This window comes from Petaurus breviceps, unplaced genomic scaffold (assembly GCF_028583685.1).
Source record: "Petaurus breviceps papuanus isolate PSGF00001 unplaced genomic scaffold, PetGlider_PUasm1.0 214, whole genome shotgun sequence".
Classification (NCBI taxonomy): Eukaryota; Metazoa; Chordata; class Mammalia; order Diprotodontia; family Petauridae; genus Petaurus; species Petaurus breviceps.
This window is the reverse complement of record NW_027185863.1, coordinates 12,037,191-12,064,759: the sequence shown is the minus strand read 5'-3', so window position 1 is coordinate 12,064,759 and position 27,569 is coordinate 12,037,191. Positions and strand designations below refer to the sequence as shown.

Genomic DNA, 27,569 nt, shown 5'->3' with positions numbered 1-27,569 from the left:
AAAATGAGATCAGGGAATATCTAACAGTTCACTTGGAATGGAATATAAAGTTGTGAAGGGAATTAGAGGGGCATAAATCTGGAAAACTTTGTTGGGGTCAGATTGTAGAGGACCCTGATTGTCAGACTAGGAAATTTGTATTTTCTCTTAAACCAGAAGACTGCCAGTAAATGCTTAATAATCAGCTCTGAAGAAAATGGGGGAAAATGTACATACAGCACACTTTTAAAGTTTAATTTGTATTATTAATATTTCCCCACTAATTTCTCAAGTCTGGACAATCAAGAAAACAATAAATCAAGCCCTGATCTTTAAAAAAAAAAAAGAAAAAACCTGACCTGGATATTTAAATAGATGCAGGAGAGATAATTTAAAAATTATTGGACTACCTGAAAGCCATGATCAAAAAAAAAGAGGCTAGAAATCATCCTTCAAGAAATTCTCAAGGAAAAGCAGAGTGCAAAATAGTGGTTGAAAGAATCTACCCATCACCTCCTGAAAAAGATCCCAAAAAGAAAACTCCTAGGAATATTATAACCAGGTTTCGGAGTTCCCAGATCAAGAAGAAAATATTACAAGCAATCAAGAAGAAACTATTTGAATACTGTGGAAACACAATCAGGATAACACAAGATCTGGTAGCATCTACACTGAGGGATCAAAGGTCTTGGAATATGATATTCCGAGGTCAAAGGAGCTGGGATTAAAACCAAGAATCACCTATTCAGAAAAACTGAGTATCATGTTTCAGGGGAAAATGTGATCATTGAATGGAATAAAGGACTTTCAAGCATTCTTGATGAAAAAAAACAGAGAAGAAAAAATTTGACATTCAGATACAAGAAGCAAGAGAAGCATGAGAAGCTAAACAGGGAAAAGAAATCATAAGGAACTTATCAAAGTTGAATTATTTACATTCCTACATGGAAAAACGGTAATTATAACTTAGGAAACTTTTCTCAGTATGAGAATAGTTGAAGGGAATAGAAATGTGTTTGTGTGTGTGTGTGTGTATGTGTGTGTATAAATACATATATATGTCTATATAGGAGGATATATGGGCATATGTGTATATATGTCTACAGGTATACATAGACAGAGGGAACAGGAACAGTTGAATAGGAAGGGATGATACTTAAAAGGTGAAATTAAGAGGTATGAGAGGAATATAATGAGAGGAGATGGGGAGAGATAGAATGGGGTAAACTTTCTCAAATAAAGAGGCAAGGGAAAAAGGTTACAATGGAGGGGAAGAACAGGAAGGCAAAAGGGAATGAGTCAACCTTATTCTCAATGAATCCTTCGGGAGGGAATGACATACACACTAAATAGGATATCTCACCCTACAGGAGAATAGGGGGGAGAAGGGATGAGAGGGAGGATAATGGAAGAGAGGGCAGGCTGGGGGGGAAGGAAGTTGGAAGCATCCACTTTCGAAAAGAGACAGGATCAAAGTAGAGAACAGAACAAGTGGGGGGTGGGATGGGATGGAGGGAAATATAGTCAGTCTTTCACAATATATCCACTATGGAAATGTTTTGCATAGCTACACATGTACACCCTATAAGAATCTGGAATTCAAAGGTTTAAAATAAAATGCTTAAAAATATATATTATTATTATTTTACATGTAACTGGGAAATAAGATATACAGGCACTGGGGCATAGAGATCCACCATGCCATACTGGAAAGTCGGAGGAAGGATGGGGTAAGATATAGGAGAGAGCAGATTGGGGAAGGGGATATTCAGTGAGACCGTTGTTTTGGGGTGGAGGGCAGGGGAAAATTAGGGAGAAAATGTGTAACTCAAAATATTGTGGAAATAAATGATGTAAACTAAAAAATTTTTTTAAAAATAAATTATTAAAAAAAAAAGGACCTATAAATCATCCTTCAAGAAATTCTCAAGGAAAACTGCCCCGATGTTTTAGAACCAGAGGCCAAAATAGAGGTTGAAAAAATCTACCCATCACCTCCTGAAAAAGATCCCCAAAAGAAAACTCCTAGGAATTTTATAGCCAGGTTCCAGAGTTCCCAGATCAAGGAGAAAATATCACAAGCAGCCAGGAAGAAACAATTTGAATATTGTGGAAACACAATCAGAATAACACAAGATCTGGCAGCTTCTATACTGAGGGATTGAAGGGCTTGGAATGATATTCTGGAGGTCAAAGGAGCTGGCATTAAAACCAAGAGTCACCTACCCAGCAAACTGAGTGTCATGTTTCAGGGGAAAATATGGTCATTCAACGGAATAGAGGACATTCGAGAATTCATGATGAAAAAGCCAGAGCTGAATAGAAAATCTGACATTCAGATACAAGAAGCAAGAGAAGCATAAGAAGACAAACAGGGAAAAGAAATCATAAGGAACTTATCAAAGTTGAACTATTTACATTCCTACATGGAAAAACGATAATTGTAACTTATAAAACTTTTCTCAGTATGAGAATAGTTGAAGGAAATAGAAATGTAGATAGACAGATAGATAGATAGATAGATAGATAGATAGATAGATAGATAGATAAATAGATAGATAGATAGATAGATAGATAGAGATAGATAGGCAGGTAGATAGATAGATGTAAACATACACACATATGTCTATATAGAAGGGTATATGGGAGTATGAATACATATGTGAGTGTGTGTATATATATATATATATATATATGTGTGTGTGTACAGGTATACAGACAGAGGGCACAGGACGAGTTCAATAGGAAGGGATGATACTTAGAAGGTGAAATTTAGAGGTGAGAGAGGAATATAATGAGAGGAGATGGGGAGAGACAGAATGAGGCAAATTATCTCATAAAGAAGAGGCAAGGCAAAACTATTACAATGGAGGGTAAGAACAGGAAGGCAAAAGGGAATGAGTCAACCTTATTCTCATTGAATTTGGCTTAGAGAGGGAATGACACACCAAATAGGGTATCTCATCCTACAGAAGAGTAGGGATGAGAGGGGGGATGATGGACAGGAGAGCAGGCTGGGGGATAGGGAAGTTACAAGCACCCACTTTTGCAAAGGGACAGGATCAAAGTAGAGAATAGAAGAAGTGGGGGGTGGGATAGGATGGAGGGAAATATAGTCAATCTTTCACAATATATCCACTATGGAAATGTTTTGCATAGCTACACATGTACAACCTATATTGAATTGCTTATCTTCCCAGTAAGGGTGGGTGATGAGGGAGATAGGGAAAGAATCTGGAATTCAAAGTTTTAATATTAAATATTTAAATATATATACATACACACACACACACACACACACACACTATTATTACTATTACTTTACACACAAGTGGGAAATAAAATATACAGGCACTGGGGCATAGAGGTCCACCATGCCCTACTGGAAAGTCGGAGGGGGAATGAGGGAATATATGGGAGAGAGCAGATTGGAGGAGGGGGTATTCAATGGGATAGCTGTTTTGGGGTGTTGGGTAGGGGAAAAATGTGGAGAAAATTTGTAACTCAAAATCTTGTGGAAATAAATGATGTAAACTAAAAATAAACATAAAATTTAATTCAAAAAAATAAATAAAATAAATGTATGTTAGCTAACTTTTTTTTTTATTTTTGGAGGGCAATTGGGGTTAAGTGACTCGTCCAAGGTCACAGAGGTAGTTTTTGTGTTAAGTGTCTGAGGTCAGATTTGAACTCAGTTCCTCCTGACTCAAGGGCCAGTGCTCTATTCACTGTGCCACCTAGCCACCCAGTTAGCTGACTTTTTAAAGTCTAAATAAATCATATCCACAAAAATTAGTAATTATATTTCCTCTATGCCTTTGCTTATTCTCTCAATTTCTCTTTCTTATCTTACTGCTAGAGTTGAAATCTCTATCACTGTGTTAAATGGTAGGTAGTGTTGATAATCATTAGCTATATTATGTCGCTGATCCTATTGGAATAGTTTCTAACTTTTTTCATTAAATAAAATGTTGCTCCTGATTTAAGAATGACATCATTTACTGAGTCTTGAAGGAACCCAAGGAAGCTAGTAGTAAGAGTGTTCCAAGCAAAAAGAGCACCAATGAAAAATGTAGAGTGAGAAGATTTCCATCACGTGCAAAAAACAATAAGAATGCCAGCATTGCTGGATCAAAGAATACAGAGCAGAGTAAGTCTAAGTAAACTGGAAACGTTTGTGAAAGGCTTTAAATATCAAACAGGATTTTTAATTTAATCCTACAATTAACAGAGAGTCACTGGAGTTTATTAAGCGGGAAGTGTGAGACCTAATCTGATTCATACTTTCAGAAAATCACTTTGTCAAATGAAGAGGATGGATTCGAATTGTGAGGAGGAGGGAGGCACAGAAAGTAGAGAAACCAACTAGATAACTATTGCAACAGTCCAGGTCTGAGATGATAAAGAGTCTTCAGCAGGATGAAAGATGTGTGAGAAAAAAAGATAAGGAAAATCATAGGAAATACTGTCAAGGTAGAAACAATAGATGTTAAGTGGGGTGAGTAAAAGTAAAATATTAAAGATAACACCAACCTTGCAATCCTGGGTGACTTGGAGGAGAGGTGGTGCCATCAAAAGCAATGAGAAGGTATGGAAGAGGAACAGGTTTAGGAGGAAGCCAGTAAGTTACTTTTTTGGAGATGCTGAGTTTGAAATGTCTATGGGACAACCAGTTTGAGACATACAAAAGGCAGTGACGTGAAATTAGAGCTCAGTGCTGAATACATACATCTGGGAATCATCTGCATAGATGATTGAACCCATGGGAACAGATGAGATTACCAAGTGAGATACTCAAAAGGGAGAAGAGGGCTCAGAATAAGGCCTTTGGAATCAAGAGTGTATGAGATGTGTTTGCCAGAGCAAGAAGGGCCACTTCTCCATCCTGAGGCAGGAATAAAGGAGGAAATAGTGAAGGAAGGCATCTGAGAGATTAAAGATGATGAGGAAGGCAAAAGGGAGCTCTTGTTCAATGTACTCAAGTTTTGGTAAAATAGGAGGAAAGTTCCTCACCTAAAAGGGTGAGAGAAATAAAGGAGTAGGGAGTACCATGGGAAGTTAGAAGAGGGATGAAAAGGTTTGGAATAGTTGCTGTGGTAAGTGAAATGATAAAGTGATTATGAAGTTATACAAGTCGTATCTTGTTTCAATTGGTTAATATTAGATAACATAGGGTGGCGAGGTGGCACAGTGAATAGAGCACCAGCCCTGCAGTCTGGAGGATTTGAGTTCAAATCCAGCCTCACTTAACACTTACTAGCCACGTGACCGTGGGCAAGTTACTTAACCCCAACTGCCCTGCCTTCCCTCCTCAAAAAAAAAAAAAAATCAGATATCATAAATTTATAGCGGATCCAGTCAGTATGGTTAGTATGTTTCTTTTCAGTATCACACTGCCTTTGAACCCTCAAACCTGATAAGTCTTTAGCCTAGTAATGACAGGTCTTTAACCTAATAAGGAAGAGAAGTTTTCAAATCCTTTCTTCAAGAAATAACATTTTTTCTCCATTATGTTACATCACTATGAGATATAAGGCTTCCTTAAAGGTTTCCTTAAATACTTCGTTTCAGCCAAATCAAAACTCATTAGTAGACAAAAATACATAAATTTTAAAACTTTTAAATAAGCTATCTGCTCACTGATTTACTTGTTAACTAACACCTAATGAATTATCAATCCAAAAGCCTGGCTAATTGACCATCAAATTTATATGAGGCTTTGCAAAACTGAAAGTTAATATTCTAAGAATAATTTAATGTTATGGTTTTTGAACCACAACACAATTATTAAAATAATCTTGAATAAGAAATTTAACTAATAACACTTGCAAAATATGTTCGGGATATGAACTTTGATCAACTGTCCGCAGAGATCATCCAAAAACAGTTTTATTCATTTACATTTCTGAAGTACAACAATGAATGGTAGAATGAAAAATAAACCAAAAACAAAAGGGTTTATAGCAAATTAGTGACCTAGATTTGAACTCTGAGAAATAATCATCCATACTACTATCTATACTGATTTGCTGTTCTGTGCACATGAGAGTCCCATCTCCATGCTTCTGCAACAAATAACCCTCATGCCTGGAACATATACTCCCTCTCTGCTTACATCCACCTCTTAAGAATCCTGGTTTTCCTTCAAGTATCAGTTATAACTTTACTCTCTATATAAAATCTTTCCTGATTCCCTAAGAAACTAGTACCATCTGTCTCAAAACTTCACTGCATTCATCTGGTGTATACCATACTTTTATATGCACATTTTGTCTTCCCAGTTAGAAGGTGAATTGACTGAGGGCAGACTATTTCACTTTTGTCTTTCAATCCCTAGCACTTGGCCTACTGCCTATCACAGAGCAAATATTTAATAAATGCTTAATAACTTAATTGAATATTTGAGCCTAAACTAAATTAAAATTTCCTCAAAGGTAGAAATAGAAAAAGAAACTAGCAATGATTTTTACTTTAGTCATATTATATGATTTCATTCCTTTTTGAAGAATCCAGTAAAAATAGTTTGAATCAGCTATAAAACAGATTCATCCATATAAAAGAAAATTAAGTAAAACATTAAAGTTTATATTTTACCTGGCATATTTTTCAGGAGCTTTGCATTGCACATATGTCCTTTCCGTATATCAGTGAGGATATATTCCATTCGTTTTGCTCGCCAGAGAAAGTTAAACACCCTTAGATAGTGACTCATGCACTCTCTAGTAAATACCTGAAAAGAACAGCAAATAGTCTAAAAGTATTGCCAACATCTACAAAGACACATTTTGTCTCAGCAGTTTCATAAGGAAAACTTATTAACACCTAATCTACCACAAGTAAGATGGCAGTACAACCAATATAATTATCAACAAAAGTGATCATTTACATAAGTGTGAAGTTTTGAAAAGAAATGATCAAATATAATTTGAAAGACAAGAATCACATTATTAAAATCCTATTAGAACATAACTTATTCTTCCATAAGTTTGGCTTTGGGGTAGATATATTGCCACACTAATGCATTCATTCACCCTTAACCAGAACTTCCTATTCTCATATATAACATTCCATCTAAAACAGGGATCTTTGTACATGCTGTTGTCCTTGCCTACATTTCACCTCTAAGAACTACAACTTCAAATGTCAGCTGAAATGCTAGATCCTATAAAAGGTCTTTCATAATTTCCCCAATTTTTACTGTTTCCTACTGCCATCTACAAAATTACACACTTTGCATTATATGTGTATATGGTGTTTCTTCCAATTAAATAAATAAGTAAACTCCTTGAGGACATGACTGTTTTTTTTTTGTCTTTGTATATCTAGTACTTAACATGGTTTTTGGCATATAGTAAGTGCTTATTGAACCTGAAGTGGCCAGCAATATTTCTGTAGTAGTCAAATATATGTCAAGAAAGCAAGGGATTTTAGTGAAAACACTGGATAAAAAGAGTTGGGAGGAACAACTTCTGGTTCTAATATTTACTCTTTCACTGGCAGACCCTGAACAAATCACTTTGCCTCTTTAAGTTGCAGTTTCTTTACCCAAAAAAGGTGGGAATTGGACTAGAAAATCTCTAGGGTACCATCTAATCTCTAAAATTCTACATATGAGCCCTTGTTTATTTTTGTGTGTGGCACAATTGTTAATGCTAAAAGAGCTCAGAGAAGAGAGAACAAGGACTGGAAGGGTTACAGAAAGCTTCTTGGATAAGCCTGACCTTGAATGTAAAAGAATTGGTAAAAAGATGTTTTAAATAAATTTTATTGAAATCTTTTGCTTTTATATCCCCTACATTTGCCAATTCATCAATTGCCTTTCCCCTCACAGAGAGAATCCTTTATAACAAAAAAAATTAAGTGTAAAAAACAGTTTTGCCAAACTAAACAACATATTTTAAAATTCTGATGTATGTACTGTTCTACACACACAATCTGCCTACCTCTGCAAAGGGGTGGCAAGGTACCTTCTTATATCTTTTGGGAGTAACAAATTTGATCATCATGGGGCGGCCAGGTAGCACAGCAAGTAAGAGCACCGGCTCCAGTGTTGAGAAGACCTGGAGATCGAATCCCAGGCTCAGACACTTAGCACCCACCCAGAAACACCTGGCCATGTAACCTTGAGCAAGTTACTTAACCCCAATTGCTTAGGGGCGGCCAGGTGGCTCAGTGAGTAAGAGCACCGGTTCCAGTGTTGGGACGACCTGGAGATCGAATCCCGGGCTCAGACACTCAGCACCACACCCAGAAATAACTGTCCGTGTAACCTTGAGCAAGTTACTTAACCCCAATTGCTTAAAAAAAAAAAAATTTTGATCATCATAATTTTGCAGCATTCAGGTTATGAGTACACGTCCCAAGAGTTAAGCTTATGTTTATAAACTATATAAAAGCTGTATGTACCCTTTGCCCATTTCCCACCAATCTGTCTAGGTCTCTGGAGAAGAAGTTCACAAAGGACTGAAGACCATTCTATAATATTCCTTATTTTACAGTTTGCTATGATCTATAAATTCTTGACCCAGGCTGTGATGATTAGCTAGGCTGTTCTTCAGAGAGCAAAAATAGTCTGCTAACAGAACTATAACTAAAAGCCTTTCCAGAAAGCAGGATAGTTATCTGTTATCACAAGTTCTATCTCCATGATCAGCTGAACTTCTTTACTGATAAATATCAATAATACTTCTCTTTCAAACATTTTATTGCTCATAATTCTTCATTGGTAATACGTGATAGCTCATTATAGCCCACCATTTTTCTCTCCATTGTCATTTGAATGATCTGCAATTTTCTATAGATTGTGGGATTCCATTGTTTCAGAGTCACAAAATATCATATAGACACTGGTGTTTAAAAAATTTTTCTCCAGAAAGAGTCTTGGGGTAACAGATACAATCTAACTGGTTCTATTTCTCCTACAAAATTCAGCTCTTTGTCCATTTGCAATGTCTAACTGTAGTGGGAACAATCCCCTAAACACTGTCCCCCATGTAACTAGCCCAAGTTAGGCTAGTTTTTTCCCCAAGAGAAAACAAAGGTGTCCCTAAGATTTGATTGACCCAGAGGTCTAATGTTCCAGTCTAACGTCCCCTGACATAGCTTCCTGGTTGGGTCTGGCCATACTGATGTTGCTTCCTGACCATGAATAGGCACAAGGAGTTCACAGATGTGAAGTTTAGGCTCTTCAGACTTGGAGGATGTCCCCAATACAGAAAGTGCCCAAGACCATACAATCACCAATCTGTTGTGCTGGCCAGACATGTTTCCATATTTAGACAAGGTAGGTTCTATGTCCACCCAAGTTAAGTTTTGGAACATCTTTGCTGAATCAAGGTCCAGCTCAGATAATATCTCCTTCTTTAATAATCTTCCTGGAAGTAATTTTTCCCTCTTCTGTGGTCCTGAACTAGTGTGATTGTATTCATCCTGTATTATCCTCTGCTACAAAAATATAAGTCACTGAAATGAACGTGAGGACTACATCTTGTACATCTTCATATATTCTGCAATGTTTATCATACAATACTCAATAAACATATGTTCAATTAAATTTACAACTGCTATGCTGCTGTTAGCAATTTAATATTTCTTTTTTTCAATTCAAAATCTTGTGATCCTTGAGGACCACCATAATAAATACCAATTCTCCTTATGCCAGTATTATAGATATCGATGTGGCAGACAGGTCTAGATGTATACTGAACACGAACATGTCTCAAATAGTTTTCATTTTTCCCTCTTTTAAATCACTCCTTGATATGTTTTTCTTGTTCTATGACTATTTTCCAAAAGATGGAATGCAGAAAAAATTCTAGTTTTCACCAAGTAGTCAGAGAATTTCTCTGTAGTGTTAAATGAACAACAATATATGCCTTTGCACTGCTATTCAGTCCTGTAACATTATGAAATAATTTAGAGATCACACATATAGATAATGTTCAGTGATTTAAAAAATTTTCTCCACGGGATACCTATTTCTCTAAGCACTTAAACTTCTATGAAGCATTCATCTAATTTAATATGGTATCTTTTACACTATGCAAAAATATCAAATGTACATCATCTAACATAAGTACTTGCAATTACATTTCTTTTATATTAAATCTTAGATTATTTTCTAAGCCTTATAGGAAAACCTAATCTCTGCTTGATTTTAGCTAGTAAAAAATATATATATATCGCAAAAATATGCATTTTGTATAGAAAATAGAAAAAGTCATATTATTTAGAATGAAACACTTATAACTAAATGTTTATAAGCTAAGTATGTTAATAAAGTTGAAATTAAGAATAAATCATGTAATTTTAATTATTATGTAAGATGGGCTGGAAATAAAGACAAAAATTTTACTAACAGTCAATATTTCACATAATTGATATGAAGCCAATAGCACAGGAGCTATTAACCTGATTTATCATGCTGGAAGGGCCACTAAGCATGGCTATGGCAATTCTGATAATTTTATATTGATTGGGTTTAGTTATTTAAATTTTAGAAGTATAGGAAATCAGTGTAATTCAGAGCATTAGGATTAGGGCTCTACTAAGATTTCTAGGTAGATAATCAGATGTCCAAACAATAATATCAGTTTTAATTATATTGTAATATAAAGTTTTGCTAAGTAAAGATATCAAATAGGTAATTTTGGGGTCGATTGATTATAAGTTAGAAAAGATAATAGTGAATAACAATATGTTAAAATCTCTGCAAAAAACAGTCATGTTAAGAAGAGCTACTTCATCCTTTAACTTCACATCTGTAAGAAGACAACTATGCTGGTCAAACTTTTGTTCTTTGATAAGTGTTTAAAAAAATAATACATTTCTTTAAATATGGTAAAAAGCACTTTGAACAATAGTACAGCTATTTTCTCATCAGTTCAGATGAATACTACGTATCAAATTTTATTTAAGTAGTACAAATACGATTCCCCTGAAATACATTTTATAGTTCATTGCAAATTATCCCAAATTAGTTGCTACAGTCTAGGAATAATGGAATAAAATGAACAATCCATTTATTAAGTACTTGCTGAAATCTACAAGAGAACAAATGATTTATTTTTTAAAAGAATGTTTTTAATAATGGGGCGTTTTAGCACTCATTAATAATTTAAAGAAAATGAAGTTTTGGCTTAAGTGTTCATTCAGTGGGTATATCCCAGATGCCAAGTGATCACTTTAATCAGAAGTTCTTAGAGTAGAAAGGCCATTTAAAAATAACAAAATATTTAGCCATCAAAACAACTATGAATGCTACACAAATACACAAAATGATCTTACAGTTGCAATTGGTCCATCAACATGATAGTCCAGGCTGAATACATCCCATCCAGTATCACCTGGAGATACCTAGTATGAAAAAAAAATACTGCTAAAGATCTTATTTATTCTCCCTAAGGAGAAAACAAAACAAATAACGTGTAAACTGTGAGAATTGTCACAATGTGGGTAACAGCAGATGAGTTTGTTTTGTGAATTTTGGCTTAATTTCCATTTTTTTTCTATTGACAAAAAATACATAGAATTAAGATATACTTCATATGATTTTTTTTAAAAAAACACTTCAAACAAAAGGCAAAAAACTACTTTTCTTGATTTTTATTACAAATGAAAAATTAACATTTCTTTCTGATGATTATCATGCTTCTGAAAAATCTAATCTACCACTAAACACAACAATTTGATGATAAATTATATTCACCATTTTATAACCTGCCCCCTATCCACCTCCCAAAATACTTGAAGTACCAGTAAAAGTATTAGGTACAACATTCTGTTTCAGCACAAAATTCATTCTGATAATCTTTTTTGTAACTGGTATACATCATTTTAAAATAGGGACAAGGTTAAAATACCTCCAGAAGTCTAACATCCAGTCGTTTAAGGATTTCAGGACTGTCAAACTGTGCATTAGTTGCCCTGACAGCAGTTTCAAGAATTCCTGTCAAGTTATGCTGATACAAAGTGGTAGCTGGACGGACAAGCTCTGGTCTGACAGATAAAAAGACACATTTAAAGAAATAATTAGGTGCCTAAAAAGCATTTTGATAACTAAAGCATCACAACACAGGATAAATTTACCTGATTTTAAGATAGGATAGCTTCAATTATTTCAAACATTATCACCAAAATCTACTACCAATCGTTGGCGTACCTCAAAACAAATTTAGTTTTAATGCACTCTGAACATTCAAATTTCACAACCCTCAAAAGACTATAAATTGCTCTATGAAAAGATGTCTGCATTTTCAGATGCTTACTCATCATATGTATTTCCAAATAAGTAAGATAACATTTTTCCCTCTTAGAATTCATTCATTCCATAAGGATTCTTTAGGTGTTTGGCACAGATTTAAAAATTTAAGAATGAAGCCTTTCATCATCAATTATAAACATATCCCTTCCATTTCATAAGGCCTACAGGAACTAATTGATCTCCCGACATACATATATACACACATGTACATATATGTGCATACACACAAATTCATATACACACACATAGTTTTTGCCATAACACACACACACACACACACACACACACACACACAGTTAGCTTGTCAATTCCTCTATAACAAGTTTAAGGAAGATCTAAGTATCAAATTCCCCTAAAGAAATATAAAAACATATGTTTAGAGAGAAATTTAAAGATTTTAGCATAATAAACTTATTTTATAGCTCTAAGGTATTACCAAATGTACCAGATTCAAACTTTCTATTCCAAATGATTTGTGCACACGCACGGCAGCTAGGTGGCACAGTGGACAGAGTGTTAGGCCTGGAGTCAGGGAGATATGAATTCAAATCTACTCTCAGATTCACTCACTAGATGCGCTCTGGGTAAGTCATTTTACCTCTGTTTGCCTCAGTTTCCTCATCTGCTATATGGCAAAATAATAGTATCTACTTCCAAGGATTGTTGTGAGGATCAAATGAGATACTAATTATAATCACTTACTTATAATTATAATCACCTGGCACTCTGTAGTAAGTACTATATAAATGTTAGTAATTATTATCATTGCTATTATTGTTATTATGTAATAGTAATGGAATTTAAAGATCCCCCTGTATTGGCTTGGTTTTTGGTTTGACTGTGTTAAAACCCAGAACTTGTGAATCCCACTTGTGGGATGGACTTGCTGGCATTAAAAGAAAGAACTGAACTGGGGGGAGCTGGTGAAGTGAATTTAGAGAAGCACAAGCAGAGAGAGAGGCAGAAGAATTTTTTGGAAGCAGCATGGTGGAGGCAGAGACTGAGGATTGCTGAGGGCCAGTTCGAACTGCCCAGGACTTTTGAGAGCTGCCACCCAGAGCTGCCAAGGACTGAGGAGACATGACTGTTACGCTGGTAGTTTGTCTGTCTGTTTTGATGTTGTTTTGCCAGATTTGTCCACTGGTGAAGCACAGTGCTGTTGTTGCAGGGGTCTGGGAACCTTTCTGTTGGTTCAGAAGCCCTGAAGAAGGATTTTCTTGTTGTATGTTTACAGAAATCCTGGGAGAGGGTTTTGCTAATGTTTTCAGGGGTCCTAGGACTGTTCTGCAGACAGAGGATGAATTAATGAAGAGACTGGCGATGTATCTTGTGGCCTTGCTAAGCTTTGTCTCCCCAGGAACAAAGATTGATGAGAACTTGCCTCTGGTCAAGATGAAGAAAAGACCTCTCTTTGGGTATTAAATGCTATGCTTAAGCTTGTTGTAAGTCTGGGGTAGGTGGCCTATTCAGTTAAGATCCAAGGGTAGGAAACTTTTGACTTTTTTGTGCTCTGGGACTGACCAAATGAATGTACTTTGCTTATGATTGAAAACTAATCTCCATTTGAGAAGAGGGGCTTTGTGATGGACTAAGTGAATGTAATGTCCAGGGGTGGAGTAGTACTTGGAAATTATTGAATTACACTTGGTGAATGCTGTATTTTGAATTATGCTATATTTTGATTTTCTCTGTACTTAATTTGTCACTGAATAAAATGGAGAGCAGCTATGCTGGTATTTTGAACCTTGGGAAGTTGCCTTTGCACGGCATTACACCTCTACAACCATAAAGTCATTTATCTTAAATAGTGATTTTTAAAAGTTTTACATACATCAACTTAAAGATTCTGTGCATCTCATATTCTCAGTTCACACAAAACAAAATTTTATAACAATCAAAGGCTATTTCATTCGCTAAAGAACACTTTTTTTCACTACATGCTTCAAAAAGCATATTGCTCTTATACATAGTGCCTTATAGATCGTAACTATTTTCAGAGATGTTACCATGGTCAATATAATTATTATCAAACAAAAAAAAAAGTAGGTGTGGGTTTTTGCCTTTTTTTTTTTTAATGAAAGCAGCTAAGAGAAAGGGACTCTTTCCCTTGTTTGGAAGATGCTGCCAAATGTAGTTGGTATTACTATTGGTACTACAGCTTAAAATACTCATAATGACCAACATTCTCTTTTACACTTAGAGCTGCCCTGATTAGCAAGTGAGTCTGAAATACCTGGCATAGCACCTTACTTACTATAGACTTGAATCAAGAAGCAATTTGATGTCCTGATGCCTAGAACATAGCAGGTACTCCATAAATGGTTGCTGGCTTGGATACTGACATGTGCGTATACATACATACACACACACACACATGCTGAAGCAGTACAATCAAGACACACAGCTTACACTTCATCATCCCAAAAATTTTATTTTGGGAACCATCAACAAAGATAACAAGGTAGTTTCGTTTAAATATCTTGTAAATCTATTTTTACTTTTCAAATTTTGTTTAAAAATATATCTTGCATGAAGGGAAACCACTGAGTTTTCCTCTTCATTATACTTAAATATTCTTATAAGAAAGTCATATGAGTTACACTAAAAGAACTTTCTTTTAAAATAGTAATTATTTCTATCACATGTTATCACATGTAAGAAGTATGTATTCATATTTTTCTTACTTAAGCAAATCCATTAAGTGCCTTATAAAATCTCCTTGACCAAGAAGTAAATATCGCCGCATAGCCTGCATGTGCTCCAATAAACTGTATTTTTTATTAAGAACATCCAATAAGTATTTGCTGGTCTCAAAATAAGCTGCATCAATTTTTCCCTGAAATGCATTTTCCAAATCTGTGAATAAGTCTGCAGCTGCAAAACAAAAAAGAAAAGTATATATGTATACTTTATTTGCATTTTAACCAAGACAGGAAACTAAAAAGGCATATATATGTACATGTCATATATGCACATGACATATGTATATACATGTCAATAGTGAATATTTCTAAAAATCCTACTCTTACAATCTGAAATGGTATGAGTACTAGACAATATGGAGAATCGTAACCATTTTATCATTACCAAGTAAAATTACTGGTAACTTCCAAAAAATCTAATACCCAATTGAATTTACAGCAGACATGACATTTTACACAATATCTATGACTGATAATTTAACAGAAAAACAGATAAGTATGCGATAAGCAGAAACCAGTGGTGCTTGAAATCATAGATACTACAGTTCAAATAATGTCTACTAAAAATAAGCATACTGATTTCATTAAAAATACAATGCTATAAAGTACAAAGTAACATGTTATTGATCTACTACTATTTAAGAACCCAAAGACTGATATAATAAGGTATTCTCACCTATATGTCAATCCAATGGAAATGAACCTCAAAAGAACTGCATTATTACTTCCAGCTATTATAAGGCAAGTCTTATTTCCAAATTCTACCACTACAGCTTCTGCAAACTAAAAGGAAACTATGTAAGAGATGTCTTTTGGAAATGTATTTAAACAAACTTGGAAATAATGGGAAAATCCAGGGTTAATTAAAAAAATATTTTATTTGTTCCTCATACTAATAGAAATTTTTTGTCTTTTCTATTTTAAGGTCATCTGGCTCTTTTCCTTTTTTTTTTCATTTTTAAGGAATACAAATGTAAAAAAAAAAACAGCTTTGTCTAGTTAAGAATAGCTAAATTCCAAAGTAAGTGGGCAGAGAGGCTTTTTTAAAGGTAAGAAAAATATCCTGAGTGATGTTAATCTTCAACTGTTTAGTTACATTCAATTAAATTCAACACATTTATTAAGTAACTGCTATAAAACACTATGCTAAGTGATGGGGACACAAAGAAAAGATAAGACATGGCCCTAGGTTCTTGGAGCAAACATTCCAAAGAAAGGATACAATTTTACAGAGTCACGATACAAGGCAAAAGGCAGTCAGTACAAATGAAAGCAACAAAAGGTGATAAAAGGAAAGGGGGTGCCTCAATCTCAACAAGTGGGAATAAGTGAGTGCAGGATGGAGAATAGAACATGTCATTCTGGGTGATGGCATGAGAAGATGCAGAGAGACAGGAGAAATCAGGCTGAGAACAAGGACCAGCAAATGGTTTAGTTTAACTGGAACACTGAAAATAGCCAGAGAAATATATTTATCTGGAAAAGAGACATCTATTTAGCTGGGGAAAAAAAAAGCTTGGAAAAGGTCATAAATGCCAGGATGCAGAATTTATTTGGTAAGCAATGGATAAATATTGAAGGCTGTTGAGTAGAAGAAATCAGCACAGTTCATTAGGAAGATAATTTCAACAGCAGCATAAAGGATGAACTCAAAAGTTAAGATACCAATAACAGAAAGATCAACAAAACAATCGACAAGTATTTATGAAGTCCTCCTTCTGTGACAGGCATTGTGCTAGGCAATGAAGGTACAAGTGCAAAAAATGAAACAATCCCTACTCAAAAGGACTTTACATTCTTTTTTTTTTTTTGCTTTTTGGAGGGAAATTGGTTAAGTAACTTGCCCAAGGTCACACGGCTGTGTGTGTGTGTGTGTGTGTGTGTGTGTGTGTGTGTGTGTGTGTGTGAGAAGTGTCTGAAGCCGGATCCGAACTCGGGAACTCCTGACTCCGGGGCGGGCACTCTACTCACTGAGCCACCTAGCCACTTTACCTTCTAATGGGGAGACAAGTACATATAGAAATATATACAGTATAAAATTACAACACAAATAAATACACTAATTAAATATAAGACAGTTTGGAAAGGACATGGGGAGTCAAGGGGAAGAGGAAAAGCTTCATGCAGAAGTTGGTGCTTGAACTGTCTTAGAGGAAGAGAGAAAACTCTATAAAACAGGAAATAAAGCAATGCCATAAAGAAAAGATATGAAAAGGCACGGAGCATGGCTACTACAAAATGTAGGGAGATAAGAAATGGAGTGTTAAGTAAGCATGAGGAACAAAGAAGGCCAACTTTGCTGGATCACAAAGTGTGGAAGGGAAAGTAATGTTTAGAGGCCATACATATATATATATATAGGTTAGGACTAGGTTTGGTAGGGCTTTAAGAGCTAAATAAAGGTGCTTATATATTACCTTAGAGGGAATAGAAAGTCAATGAATTTGATTCAATTAGGGGAGTCACAAGGGCAGATCTGTGCTCAAGGAAAATTACTTTGGCAGCAGTGTAGGATGTACTAGAGCAGTGAGAAACTCAAGGCAAAGAAATTAATTGGGAGGTTGTTGGAATAATCCAAATAAGAAGTGATGAGAGAAATCAGATGAGCACATTATAAATATTTTTTAAAATTTCTTTTTTTTAAGAGGTAAGAAAACAAGGTGTAATTTAAAGAACACTGGGATAGGACTCAGGAATCCCAGATTCTAGTGCCAGTACTGCCACTAATCTCAACGTGTGACTTCTGTATTCCCTTGTTTTTAAAATGATGACAGTGAGTTAGATTTAAGTTTCTTCCAATCAAAGATGTCACTGAGAGAGTGTAAATAGAGAAAAAAGAAAAGAAAGTCAAGATCAGAGAATGTGACCTGGATGATGACCCTGCAAAGGACAGTAAGGAACGGTCAGACAAGTAGAAGAATTAAAAGAGAATAATGTCACAAAAAGTTCAAGGAGGAGAGAGCATCCAATGGGAAAGGTGGCCAAGTATCAAATGCTGCTCAGTTCGGGAAGGATCAGAATTTGACCTGGAGTATAAGTTAAGATCTGCTTTAATTATTATACCTTGAAAAGAAATTTATAAATTATCCAAAAAAGAATGAACTGGAATACTTTTTTAAAATACATAAACATAAATTTTTATAAATGTATATAAATAAAAATATAGTCACAAAAAGTTATCAAACATTATAAAAGAAAAAAACCAATATTGTATGCAGATTGTGGTTAGTGAAAAATGTCTAAATGAATACAGATACCTAGTAAACTACATGATTTTTATTCTCAAGACTTCAAAAAGTATACTCAATAGTTGTGAAATGAAGAGTTAACTGAATGGTTTTAGCATCTGAATCATACCATCTTTTGGAGACTCTGTGGACTTTGTCACAGCTATCATCTTTGCAGTTGGTGTTTGATCATGACACACCTGATGCAAGAAATTAATAGATTTTCCTATCAGAAGAACCTAAACAAGGACAAAAAATCCTGTGGTTATCTTCATGGAAATTATAATGTCCCCCAAATTGGGCACATACAAACGTAATATTCTAAATCAGCACAGCTTTATTAACATTTAAAACTGCATTAAGACATACATAAATACACACACAGATTATAGAGTATATACAAATACATATAACACATAAAGTACAAATTTACTTATATAAAAACCTAATACAATGCTAGTAGGTGGTTCATTTTTTTTTAACCAATTTTACAATTTCATTTGAACTTGCAGTGAGGACACTCCTCCCAATACAAGTGGACAACTAGTCTGCAACTTTAGAGTCTTAGAGAGTTTGCATTGAGCACTAAAAGATTTAAGTGACAACCAGGGCCAAAATCAGAATGTTTGAGTCAACTTGAACTCAGGTCTTCCTGTATCCAAGGACAACTATTCATTATGCTATGCTATTTTCTCCTCATAAATGTGTGGATTTTTTTAAAGCTAACATATTCTATAATATAAAAAATCAGCTGGTTTACAAAGCATTCACAACATCATCCAACTGCCATCCAAAAAAATTAAATATTCAGATAATAAAGCTAGTTTTCTCTCTTTCTACATATGTGTGTGTGTGTGTGTATAAATCTACTTATTAAAAAAAATAATGTCAGTCCAAAGAGAACTAAAGCATTACACTGAATCAACAAATAATACAAAAGCTCTTCTAGCCATACCTTTCTGGACTGGTCCATTGTAATAAAAGAAGGAATCATAGATTTTCTTAATGTATACTTGTCATGCCACAGCCGATCAGTTTTAACTGTAGGATCTGAAGCTACAAAAAACTGAAAGGGAAAGGGGGAAAAAAGACATCTTAAATATTAAGAAATAATATTATTTAGAGTAAAACTATGACTGTCTAAAACATATGGAGAATACCATTCTAGTTAGCTATGATTTCTAGATAGTTTAAAGTTTATCCTTCAAGCAACAAAACTCTTTAAAAATGTTAAGCATTTTGAATGGAAATCTTCCTAACACATATTACACATTTTCTTACATTCCTAAACAGCCATTTCTTCATATAAGGAGCCTTTACTTCTTTCCAGATTGGCATTATGATTTGTTTTCATACTATGATATAAAACTCATGATTTCAAAACTTCCTGAGAAGTACATGCCTTTTTTCTCCCCCCAGGTGTGTCTACTATAATTTTACTGAAGTCGTCCTACTATACGGTACCACACCTTACTAGGGCAGGATGACTGATTATAGAAAGCCTTTCCATTTTCAATGTGTTGATTCTAATCTGTTGTGGATTTTGTTTGAAGATAAGCAAGCTTGGAAGAAGTGTGTATCAAGAATTAGTTTGTGTTAGGTCTTACAAATAAAGTGAATAAGCATTACGCTGACTTTATATTCACAGGTCTATCTCACATTCCTCCCTTTTCCATATTTTATGTGCCAACTAAATGAGAATATTCATCATTATAAGAACTCATTCCATTCTAATAACAAGTCATTAAACAAAGTTCTCAATATTGCTACATCTTGTAAAGAAGTTTGACATATGTATAGGAGACATCATGTTGGAGGAGTACCTTAAAGATAAACATTTTGCTCCACCAATTTAAATATATTTTATAGTCAATAATAAAACAATGGATCTAGTACTCTACACCTTTCAACTGTGTGAATGCAAAGAAAACATGATGCAGACTAAGTGGCATAGTGGATATAGCGCCAGGCATAAATTCAGGAAGATTCATCTACCTGAGTTCAAATCTGGCCTCAGACATTTACTAGATCTATGTCTCTGGGTCTTAACCCTGTTTGCCTCGGTTTCCTCATCTGTAAAACTAACGGGAAAAGGAAATTACAAACCACTCCAGGACCTTTGTCAAGAAAACCTCAAATAGGATCACAAAAAGTCAGACATGAATGAAATGACTGGACTGTATAGGATAGTTTATAAAAGCTTGCACTTTTTCTCCCTTATGCTTTCATCAAGGATGCCCAAAAGGTTTAAGCTGCTTACTTTCCCAAAGATTTTACAGAGATGAGGAAGTAAATGTATGAGATTGTAATTCTTGATATTCCCATGGCCAGCATTTTTGGGTAATAAAATTTACAATTTTTTTCTATGCCTCCCCTCTTACATCCATCTTAAGAATTGATCAAGGGGGCAGAGTCAAGATGGCAGAGTAGAAACAGGTCCTCTGTGTGGCTACGGCTCCCGCCACCTCCAATGCATGTAAAAGGGGACGCTAAACAAACTTTGGAGCTACAGAACCTACAAAATGACCCAGAAAAGCTAACCTCCCGCTTGAGGACAGCCCGGCAGGCCAGCAGGAATCTGCCAGGCCAACCCCACCCCAAGGTTTTAGCCCCAGGGTGGGCCTGACAAGCCACTGGCTGGAGGGACTCCAGACCACCAGCAGCTGTGGCGATCCAAAATTATCAACACATAGATGCTAAGGATAAAGTGAGAGGTCAGTGTAGTGTGGACTTTGGGACCCAGTAGTTGGGAGTATGTTGGCTTTTGCCCCCAGGGCAAGAAGCCGCTGAGGGCTGCAGCACAGCACCCAAGTAATATCTCCAGCAGCTGAGAAAACCCCAGAGTTTGGAACGAAGCTCCCCTGTTTGGTGGCAGAGTCCTACTGTGGCAAAAAGGTCAAGTAATTGAGTGGCCACATGACCAGCCAAAGGAAGCAAAGCAAGTAAAGCAATCCAACATCACATTCTTATTTTGGGGAGAAAAAGGAGCAAGAAAAAGGAACAGGAGGAAGACAGTGAAGTCAGAACTCCTGCACCAAAAGCTTCAAAGGAAAATACTAGCTGGTTACAGGCCATAGAGGACCTTAAGAAGCAGATAAGAGAAGTGGAGGAAAAATTGGGAAGAGAAATGAGAACAATGAAAGAAAATTATGAAATGAGAATCAACAGCCAGACTGAGGAAAATAACACCTTAAAAAACAGACTAACTGAAATGGCAAAAGAGGCTCAAAAAGGCAATGAGGAAAAGAATGCCTTAAAAAGGCAAATTTGCCAGATAGAAAAAAGAATCTCAAAAGCTCACTGAGGAGAATCATTCCCTCAGAATTAGACTGGAGCAAATGGAAGCTAATGACTTTGTGAGAAATCAAGGTGCTGCTAAACAGATCCAAACAAATGAAAACATAGAAGGCAATGTGAAATATGTCATGGGAAAAACCATTGACCTGGAAAATAGATCCAGGAGAGGTAATTTTAAAATTATTGGACTACCTGAAGCCATGATCATAGAAAGAACCTAGAAATCATCTTCCAAGAAATTCTCAAGGAAAACTGCTCTGATGTTTTAAAACCAGAGGGCAAAATAGAGCTTGAAAGTGTCCACCAATCACCCCCTGAAAAAGATCCCAAAAAGAAAACTCCTAGAAATAGGTTCTGAAATTCCCAGATCAAGGAGAGAATATTACAAGCAGAAGAAACAATTTGAATATTGTGGAAACACAATCAGGATAACTCAGGATCTGGCAGCTTCTACATTGAGGGATCGAAGGGCTTGGGCTGTGATATTCCGGAAGTCAAAGGAGCTGGGATTAAAATCACCTACCCAGCAAAACTGAGTATCATGTTTCAGGGGAAAATATGGTCATTCAGCGGAATAGAGGACTTTCAAGCATTCTTGATGAAAAAACCAGAATTGAACAGAAAATTTGACATTCAGATACAAGAAGCAAGAGAAGCATGAGAAGCTAAAGAGGGAAAAGAAATCATAAGAAACTTATCGAAGTTGAACTATTAACAATCCTACGTGGAAAAATGATAATTGTAATTGATGAAAACTTTTCTCAGTATGAAAATATCTGAAGGGAATAGAAATATATATATGTCTATATTGGAGGGTATACGGGCATATGAATACATATGTAAATGTGTGCATATATGTTTACAGGTATACAGAGAGGGCATAGGACCAATTTAACAGGAAGGGATGATACTTAAAAAGTGAAATTAAGAGGTATCAGAGGAATATAATGAGAGGACATGGGGAGAGACAGAATGGGATAAATTATTTCATACAGAAAAGACAAGGGAAAATGGTTACAATGGAGGGGTAGAGTAGGAAGGCAAAAGGGAATGGGTCAACCTTATTCTCATTGAATTTGGCTTAGGGAGGGAATGACATACACACTAAATAGGGTATCTCACCCTACAGGAGAGTAGGGGGGGAAGGGGATGAGAGGGGGGATGATGGAAAGGAAGGCAGGCTGGGGGGGAGGGAAGTTGGAAGCACCCACTCTTGAAAAGGGATGGGATCAAAGTAGAGAACAGAACAAGTGGGAGGTGGGATAGGAGGGAGGGAAATACAGTCTTTTACAATATATCCACTATGTTAATGTTTTGTATTAGCTACACATGTACAACCTATACTGAATTGCTTATCTTTCCAGTAAGGGTGGGTGACGAGGGAGGAAGGGAATGAATCTGGAATTCAAAGTTTTAAAATCAAATGTTTAAAACACATAGACTTAAAAAATAATAATAAAAAAGAAAAAACAACAAAAGAGAATTGATCAATACCTTTACAGCTGTGTCATTTAGCCAATGAGCATTATTAAGTACTTGCTATGGACCAGAACAGAGAACACATATATAAGCAAAAGGATAGCCCCTGCCCTCAAGGACCTTACGTTATAATGGATGAAGATATCAAAGAAAAAAGATGTCAAGGGGTGGTGGGGTGGGGGTGATGGAAGGTACTCCAAAGTAAGGAGACAATGGAGAAGTCCGGATTGCAGCTTGGTGTCAAACAAAGAGATGGCTAGACTGGCCACCCTCCTTCAATGGAAATTCTAAAAGAGGCCATCAATCAGAGGGAGGAACAGCAGGGTCTGAGGACAATTCTGAAGTGTGAATTCGAGGACTGAAGTGATGTTGGGAGATGAAGAGCTTTATAGGGCATTCAAGAGGAATCTGGATGGCAGCCTAGTGAGAAAGTAAGAGATGCCTGGTCTACGTACCCTCCTTAAATGGAAGTTGTCACCATCAAAAGAAACCTATTTTATGAACATTTAGCCTAGTCCAAATGCTTTTCCATCCTTTCTAGTCTTCATCTGCTTTTTGTCCTCCTTCCAATTTCAACCTTAAACACTCTTGGGATAGCTTTACTTACTTTCTCTCATCAGGCTTTCTATAAATTGCTTCGTAATCTTTTATAAAGTTTCAGGTAGTCTTTACATGCACAATAAAACCCAGTTCCTTAACTCTTTTATTTATTACTCCAAGGACAACATGTAACATATCCTTCCATTGAGTTTCAACTCACTTTTGTCTTCTGGTTTTGTATTAAAGTTGAGACCGTAAGGATTAATACAATTCAGTTCCTCCAGTAAATCTGCTCACTACTGGTAACTGGACACAAGACTACCATTTAGTGTCAACAGCTAAATTAATGTTTGTAGATTATCTAAAAACACTAGGTCTCTTTTCTGACACCTTGACACCATCACTAGAGTAGACCTGCTAGAAGAGATAGTCATTTTATATTTTTGCATCAATGAGCTGCCAAAACCAAGTAAGTCATTATCAAGTGGTCAGTCTACTTGATGATTCACTATTCTGTAAACAGCTAGGTGGGTCCTTGGAAAGTAAACTTTTATCAATAGTGTTGACATATATAGTATAACAATATAGTATGACACATATAGTATGACAATATAGTATAAGTGTTATAATAACTGGGGGGCTCAACCTAAGATTCCTAACTTCAATGCTCCTTCTAACTACTAAACTATATGCTCAATAAATATTTACTGAATAGAATGTGTGTCATCTATTTTCAATACTCAGGGGCTTTGCTTAATTATTAGTTAATGATTACATTCTACATGTTGCTAATTCCTATGTATTTCAGATATGGATATGTGCGTACTACAAAACCCACAATGTGAAATCTCTATTTATAACAGTCTCTATGACATGTAATTTGACAGGCAACATAGTTGGTACAGTGGAGAGAGTGATAGGCCTGGAGTCAGGAAGACTCATCTTCCTGAGTTCAAACCTCATCTCAGGCACTTACTAGCTATGAGACCCTGGGCAAGTCACTTAACCCTGTTTGCCTCTATTTCCTCATTTGTAAAATGAGCTGGAGAAGAAAATGGAAAACCACTCCGGTATCTTTGCCAAGAAAATTTCAAATGAGGTCACTAAGAGTCAGACACAATTGAAAAATAACTCAACAAGAAGAAAATCCTTATTGCTGCTAGGATCAAGTGAAAACTCTCGTTTGGCATTTAAAGCCCTTTACCATCTGACTCTAACTTATCTTTCTGAATTACTTCGTATTACTACTCTTTTGTGTTCTACATTCCACTAGTCTACTTGCCATTTACTATGTGCAACACTGTATGTCCAATCTTCAAGCCTTTGCACAGTCTGTGTATCTTGCTGTTTTTCTTTACCTTTTCCTCTCAAAATCCCTAAGTCTCTTTAAGGTTCACGTGCCATCTCCTACCTGAGGATTTTCCTGATCACTTCAAATGTTAGTGCTCTCCTACCAAATCTGTTGTTGTCCTTGCTGTTATTGCTCTTCAGTCGTGTCTGACTCTGCATGACCCCATTTGGGGTTTTCTTGCCAGATACTGGCGTGGTTTGCCATTTCCTTCTACAGCTCATTTTATAGATTCGGAAACTGAGGCAAATGGGGTTAAGTGACTTGCCCAGGGTCATACAGCTGGTAAGTATCTCAGGTCACATTTGAACTCAGGTAGATGAGTCTTCCTTACTTTAGACCTGACACACTCACCACTGCACCTGCACTCCCCCAAATTACTTTGTACTAAACTTTGAATATATTTACTACTTACCTACTTTTTTCAAAATCATTCATTCAAAAAATGCTTACCATAGTAGCACTTAGAAGGTATTTGATAAATGATTGTTGAATTGAAAACACCTTAATAAACAATCAGAATCAAGTTTGAATTAATGTTTCTGCCCATATTTACTGTGTTTATTTCAAATGCACATCTTAAAAATAGTAATCTGGCTAAATCCTAAGCATATAGTACCTATCTAATCACTCCAATATCATTTTTATTTAAGATTTTTCATTTTTACTCTTTTCTTGTTATTAAAAGAAAATAATAACATAGATTACTTGCCTCAAGAGGGGTCACACAGATTACTGAAGAATCATAGTAAGGGACATCATTATCCACATACTGGAAATGACTGTATCTAGTAGAAAAGAAGAGTTTCTTTTTTGGATATCTACCTCTAAATGAAATTAAAGGAACTTTAAAAATCAAATTCAACTACAGAGAAATCTATATCTAAGTAAGCAATACAAAAACAGAAAAGAGTTCAGAAAGTAGGAGGTTACACTAGATCTTTTTTGTTTTTTAAGCAATCAGGGTTAAGTAACTTGCTCAATTTGATCCCCAGGTCACCCCGACACTGGAGCGGGTGCTCTTACTCCCTGAGCCACCTGGCCGCCCCTAAGCAATTGGGGTTAAGTAACTTGCTCAAGGTTACATGGCCAAGTGTTTCTGGGTGGGTACTAAGCGTCTGTGCCCAGATTCGATCCCAGGTCATCCCGATTCTGGGGCCGGTGCTCTTACTCGCTGTGCTACCTGGTTACACTAAATCTGAAAGTAGCAAGGTGAGCTATATGACATTCACCATTCTATTTGGACAGGTTTCTTTTTGCGACTTGGCCAGGTTTTACTGAACCTGGTACACTCCTATATTTGGTATTCTTATTTTTTCATATATAACTTCTAACTTTGGTAGCAGATCTACTTCAGGCTCAAGGTTACTTTGACAACTGATGAGAGGATCTATAGCAACTTTTATAGTGAATGATGACTATCAGTTTAAGTCTCACCAATTATATTTGTTTTTTCTTTAAATTTGACTAAAAATAGCATTCCACAAAATAGTTCTTTAATCTTTTTTTTTTTTTAAAGCAATCGGGGTTAAGTAACTTGCTCAAGGTTACATGGCCAGGTGTTTCTGGGTGGGTGCTAAGTGTCTGAGCCTGGGATTCGATCTCCAGGTCTTCTCAACACTGGAGCCGGTGCTCTTACTGGCTGTGCTACCTGGCCGCCCCAATAGTTCTTTAATCTTATTGTCTAAGCATTCCAATATTTGTGCTCTAATCAGCTAAGTGACAATGGCTTTCTCTCTGGATTTCAGCTTCCTGTAATGCAAATAGAATTCTGAAGATTTTCCCAGAACTTTAATAAGCCTGGGGGGGGGGAATCTGAAGACCTCCCTTGCTTTGAAAGTAAACTCTGCCCCCTAACAGGCTGAACGTAACCACATAGAGCCTGTGATGGGAGGAGTTTGCTGAAAGGTAGAGCAGAGCCCACAGGAAGGTTCCCTGCTTTGAAGATAAACTCTGCCCCCAACAGGCTGAATATAGTCATATGGAGCCTGTGGCAGGAAGAGTTTGCTTAAGGGCAGAGAAGAGCCCACAGGAAGCTAGCTTTCAGAGCTAGAGAGAGGGTGGGAGAGTGAGGATGTTCAGGAAAGAAAATAGAGAGGTTTGTGAGTAAATATTGATGTTATATTGGTTTGTGGTAAGCCTGAAGGACACTATGGCCCTCTGTGTTGTCATGGTTTGTTAACTTCTTTACTACTATGATGGAATAAGCTTACTGGTTTTGGGATTCAGTTTTCTAGTGTCTAAATAAATTCTTTGCTTCTGTCCTCTATATGAAGAGTTTGTTATATTTTGCCATCAAGAACCATGCAATATTTATACTCACGGTCTTTATCGTGATTATGGGTGCTATAAATATGCATTGGCACTACACTTCCTCATCTGTCAAGTGAGGGTATTAGACTAAATGGCTCAAGGTCCCTTCTAACTCCGATATACATCCAACTTGTAGATTTTGTGTATGTATGTGTGTGTATGTACACATATATGTGCATATATATTACACGTGATATATGCTTCATAATATGTCTATGGCATTTCATCAACTTATTCCTAAAATATTAAATAAAGAGAAAAAATTCATCTTTCGCCTTGTAAAATTAACTCAAAAAATCTCAGATTTTAAAATAGAAACATCCTAAATAGAAGAGACCTAATAAATAATGTTAATAATAAAACAGTGCCAATACTATACAAACAAATTTTTCCAAATACAGTGTAACTTTTAGCAAAATATT

General features: G+C 35.9%; 1 protein-coding gene across 1 annotated transcript in view; it reads right to left on the bottom strand.

Moving 5' to 3' along the window:
* The window catches only part of TUBGCP3 (tubulin gamma complex component 3), a 180,888-nt gene that overhangs the window by 40,523 nt on the left and 112,796 nt on the right, over positions 1-27,569 (bottom strand). Inside the window, exons 12-17 of the mRNA XM_069094097.1 lie at positions 19,126-19,236; positions 18,301-18,409; positions 14,926-15,115; positions 11,841-11,976; positions 11,266-11,334; positions 6,574-6,709 (exon numbers count right to left, since the gene is read on the bottom strand). Of these exons, the coding sequence (XP_068950198.1) occupies positions 6,574-6,709; positions 11,266-11,334; positions 11,841-11,976; positions 14,926-15,115; positions 18,301-18,409; positions 19,126-19,236 (751 nt within the window). The remainder of the gene's footprint in view (positions 1-6,573; positions 6,710-11,265; positions 11,335-11,840; positions 11,977-14,925; positions 15,116-18,300; positions 18,410-19,125; positions 19,237-27,569) is intronic.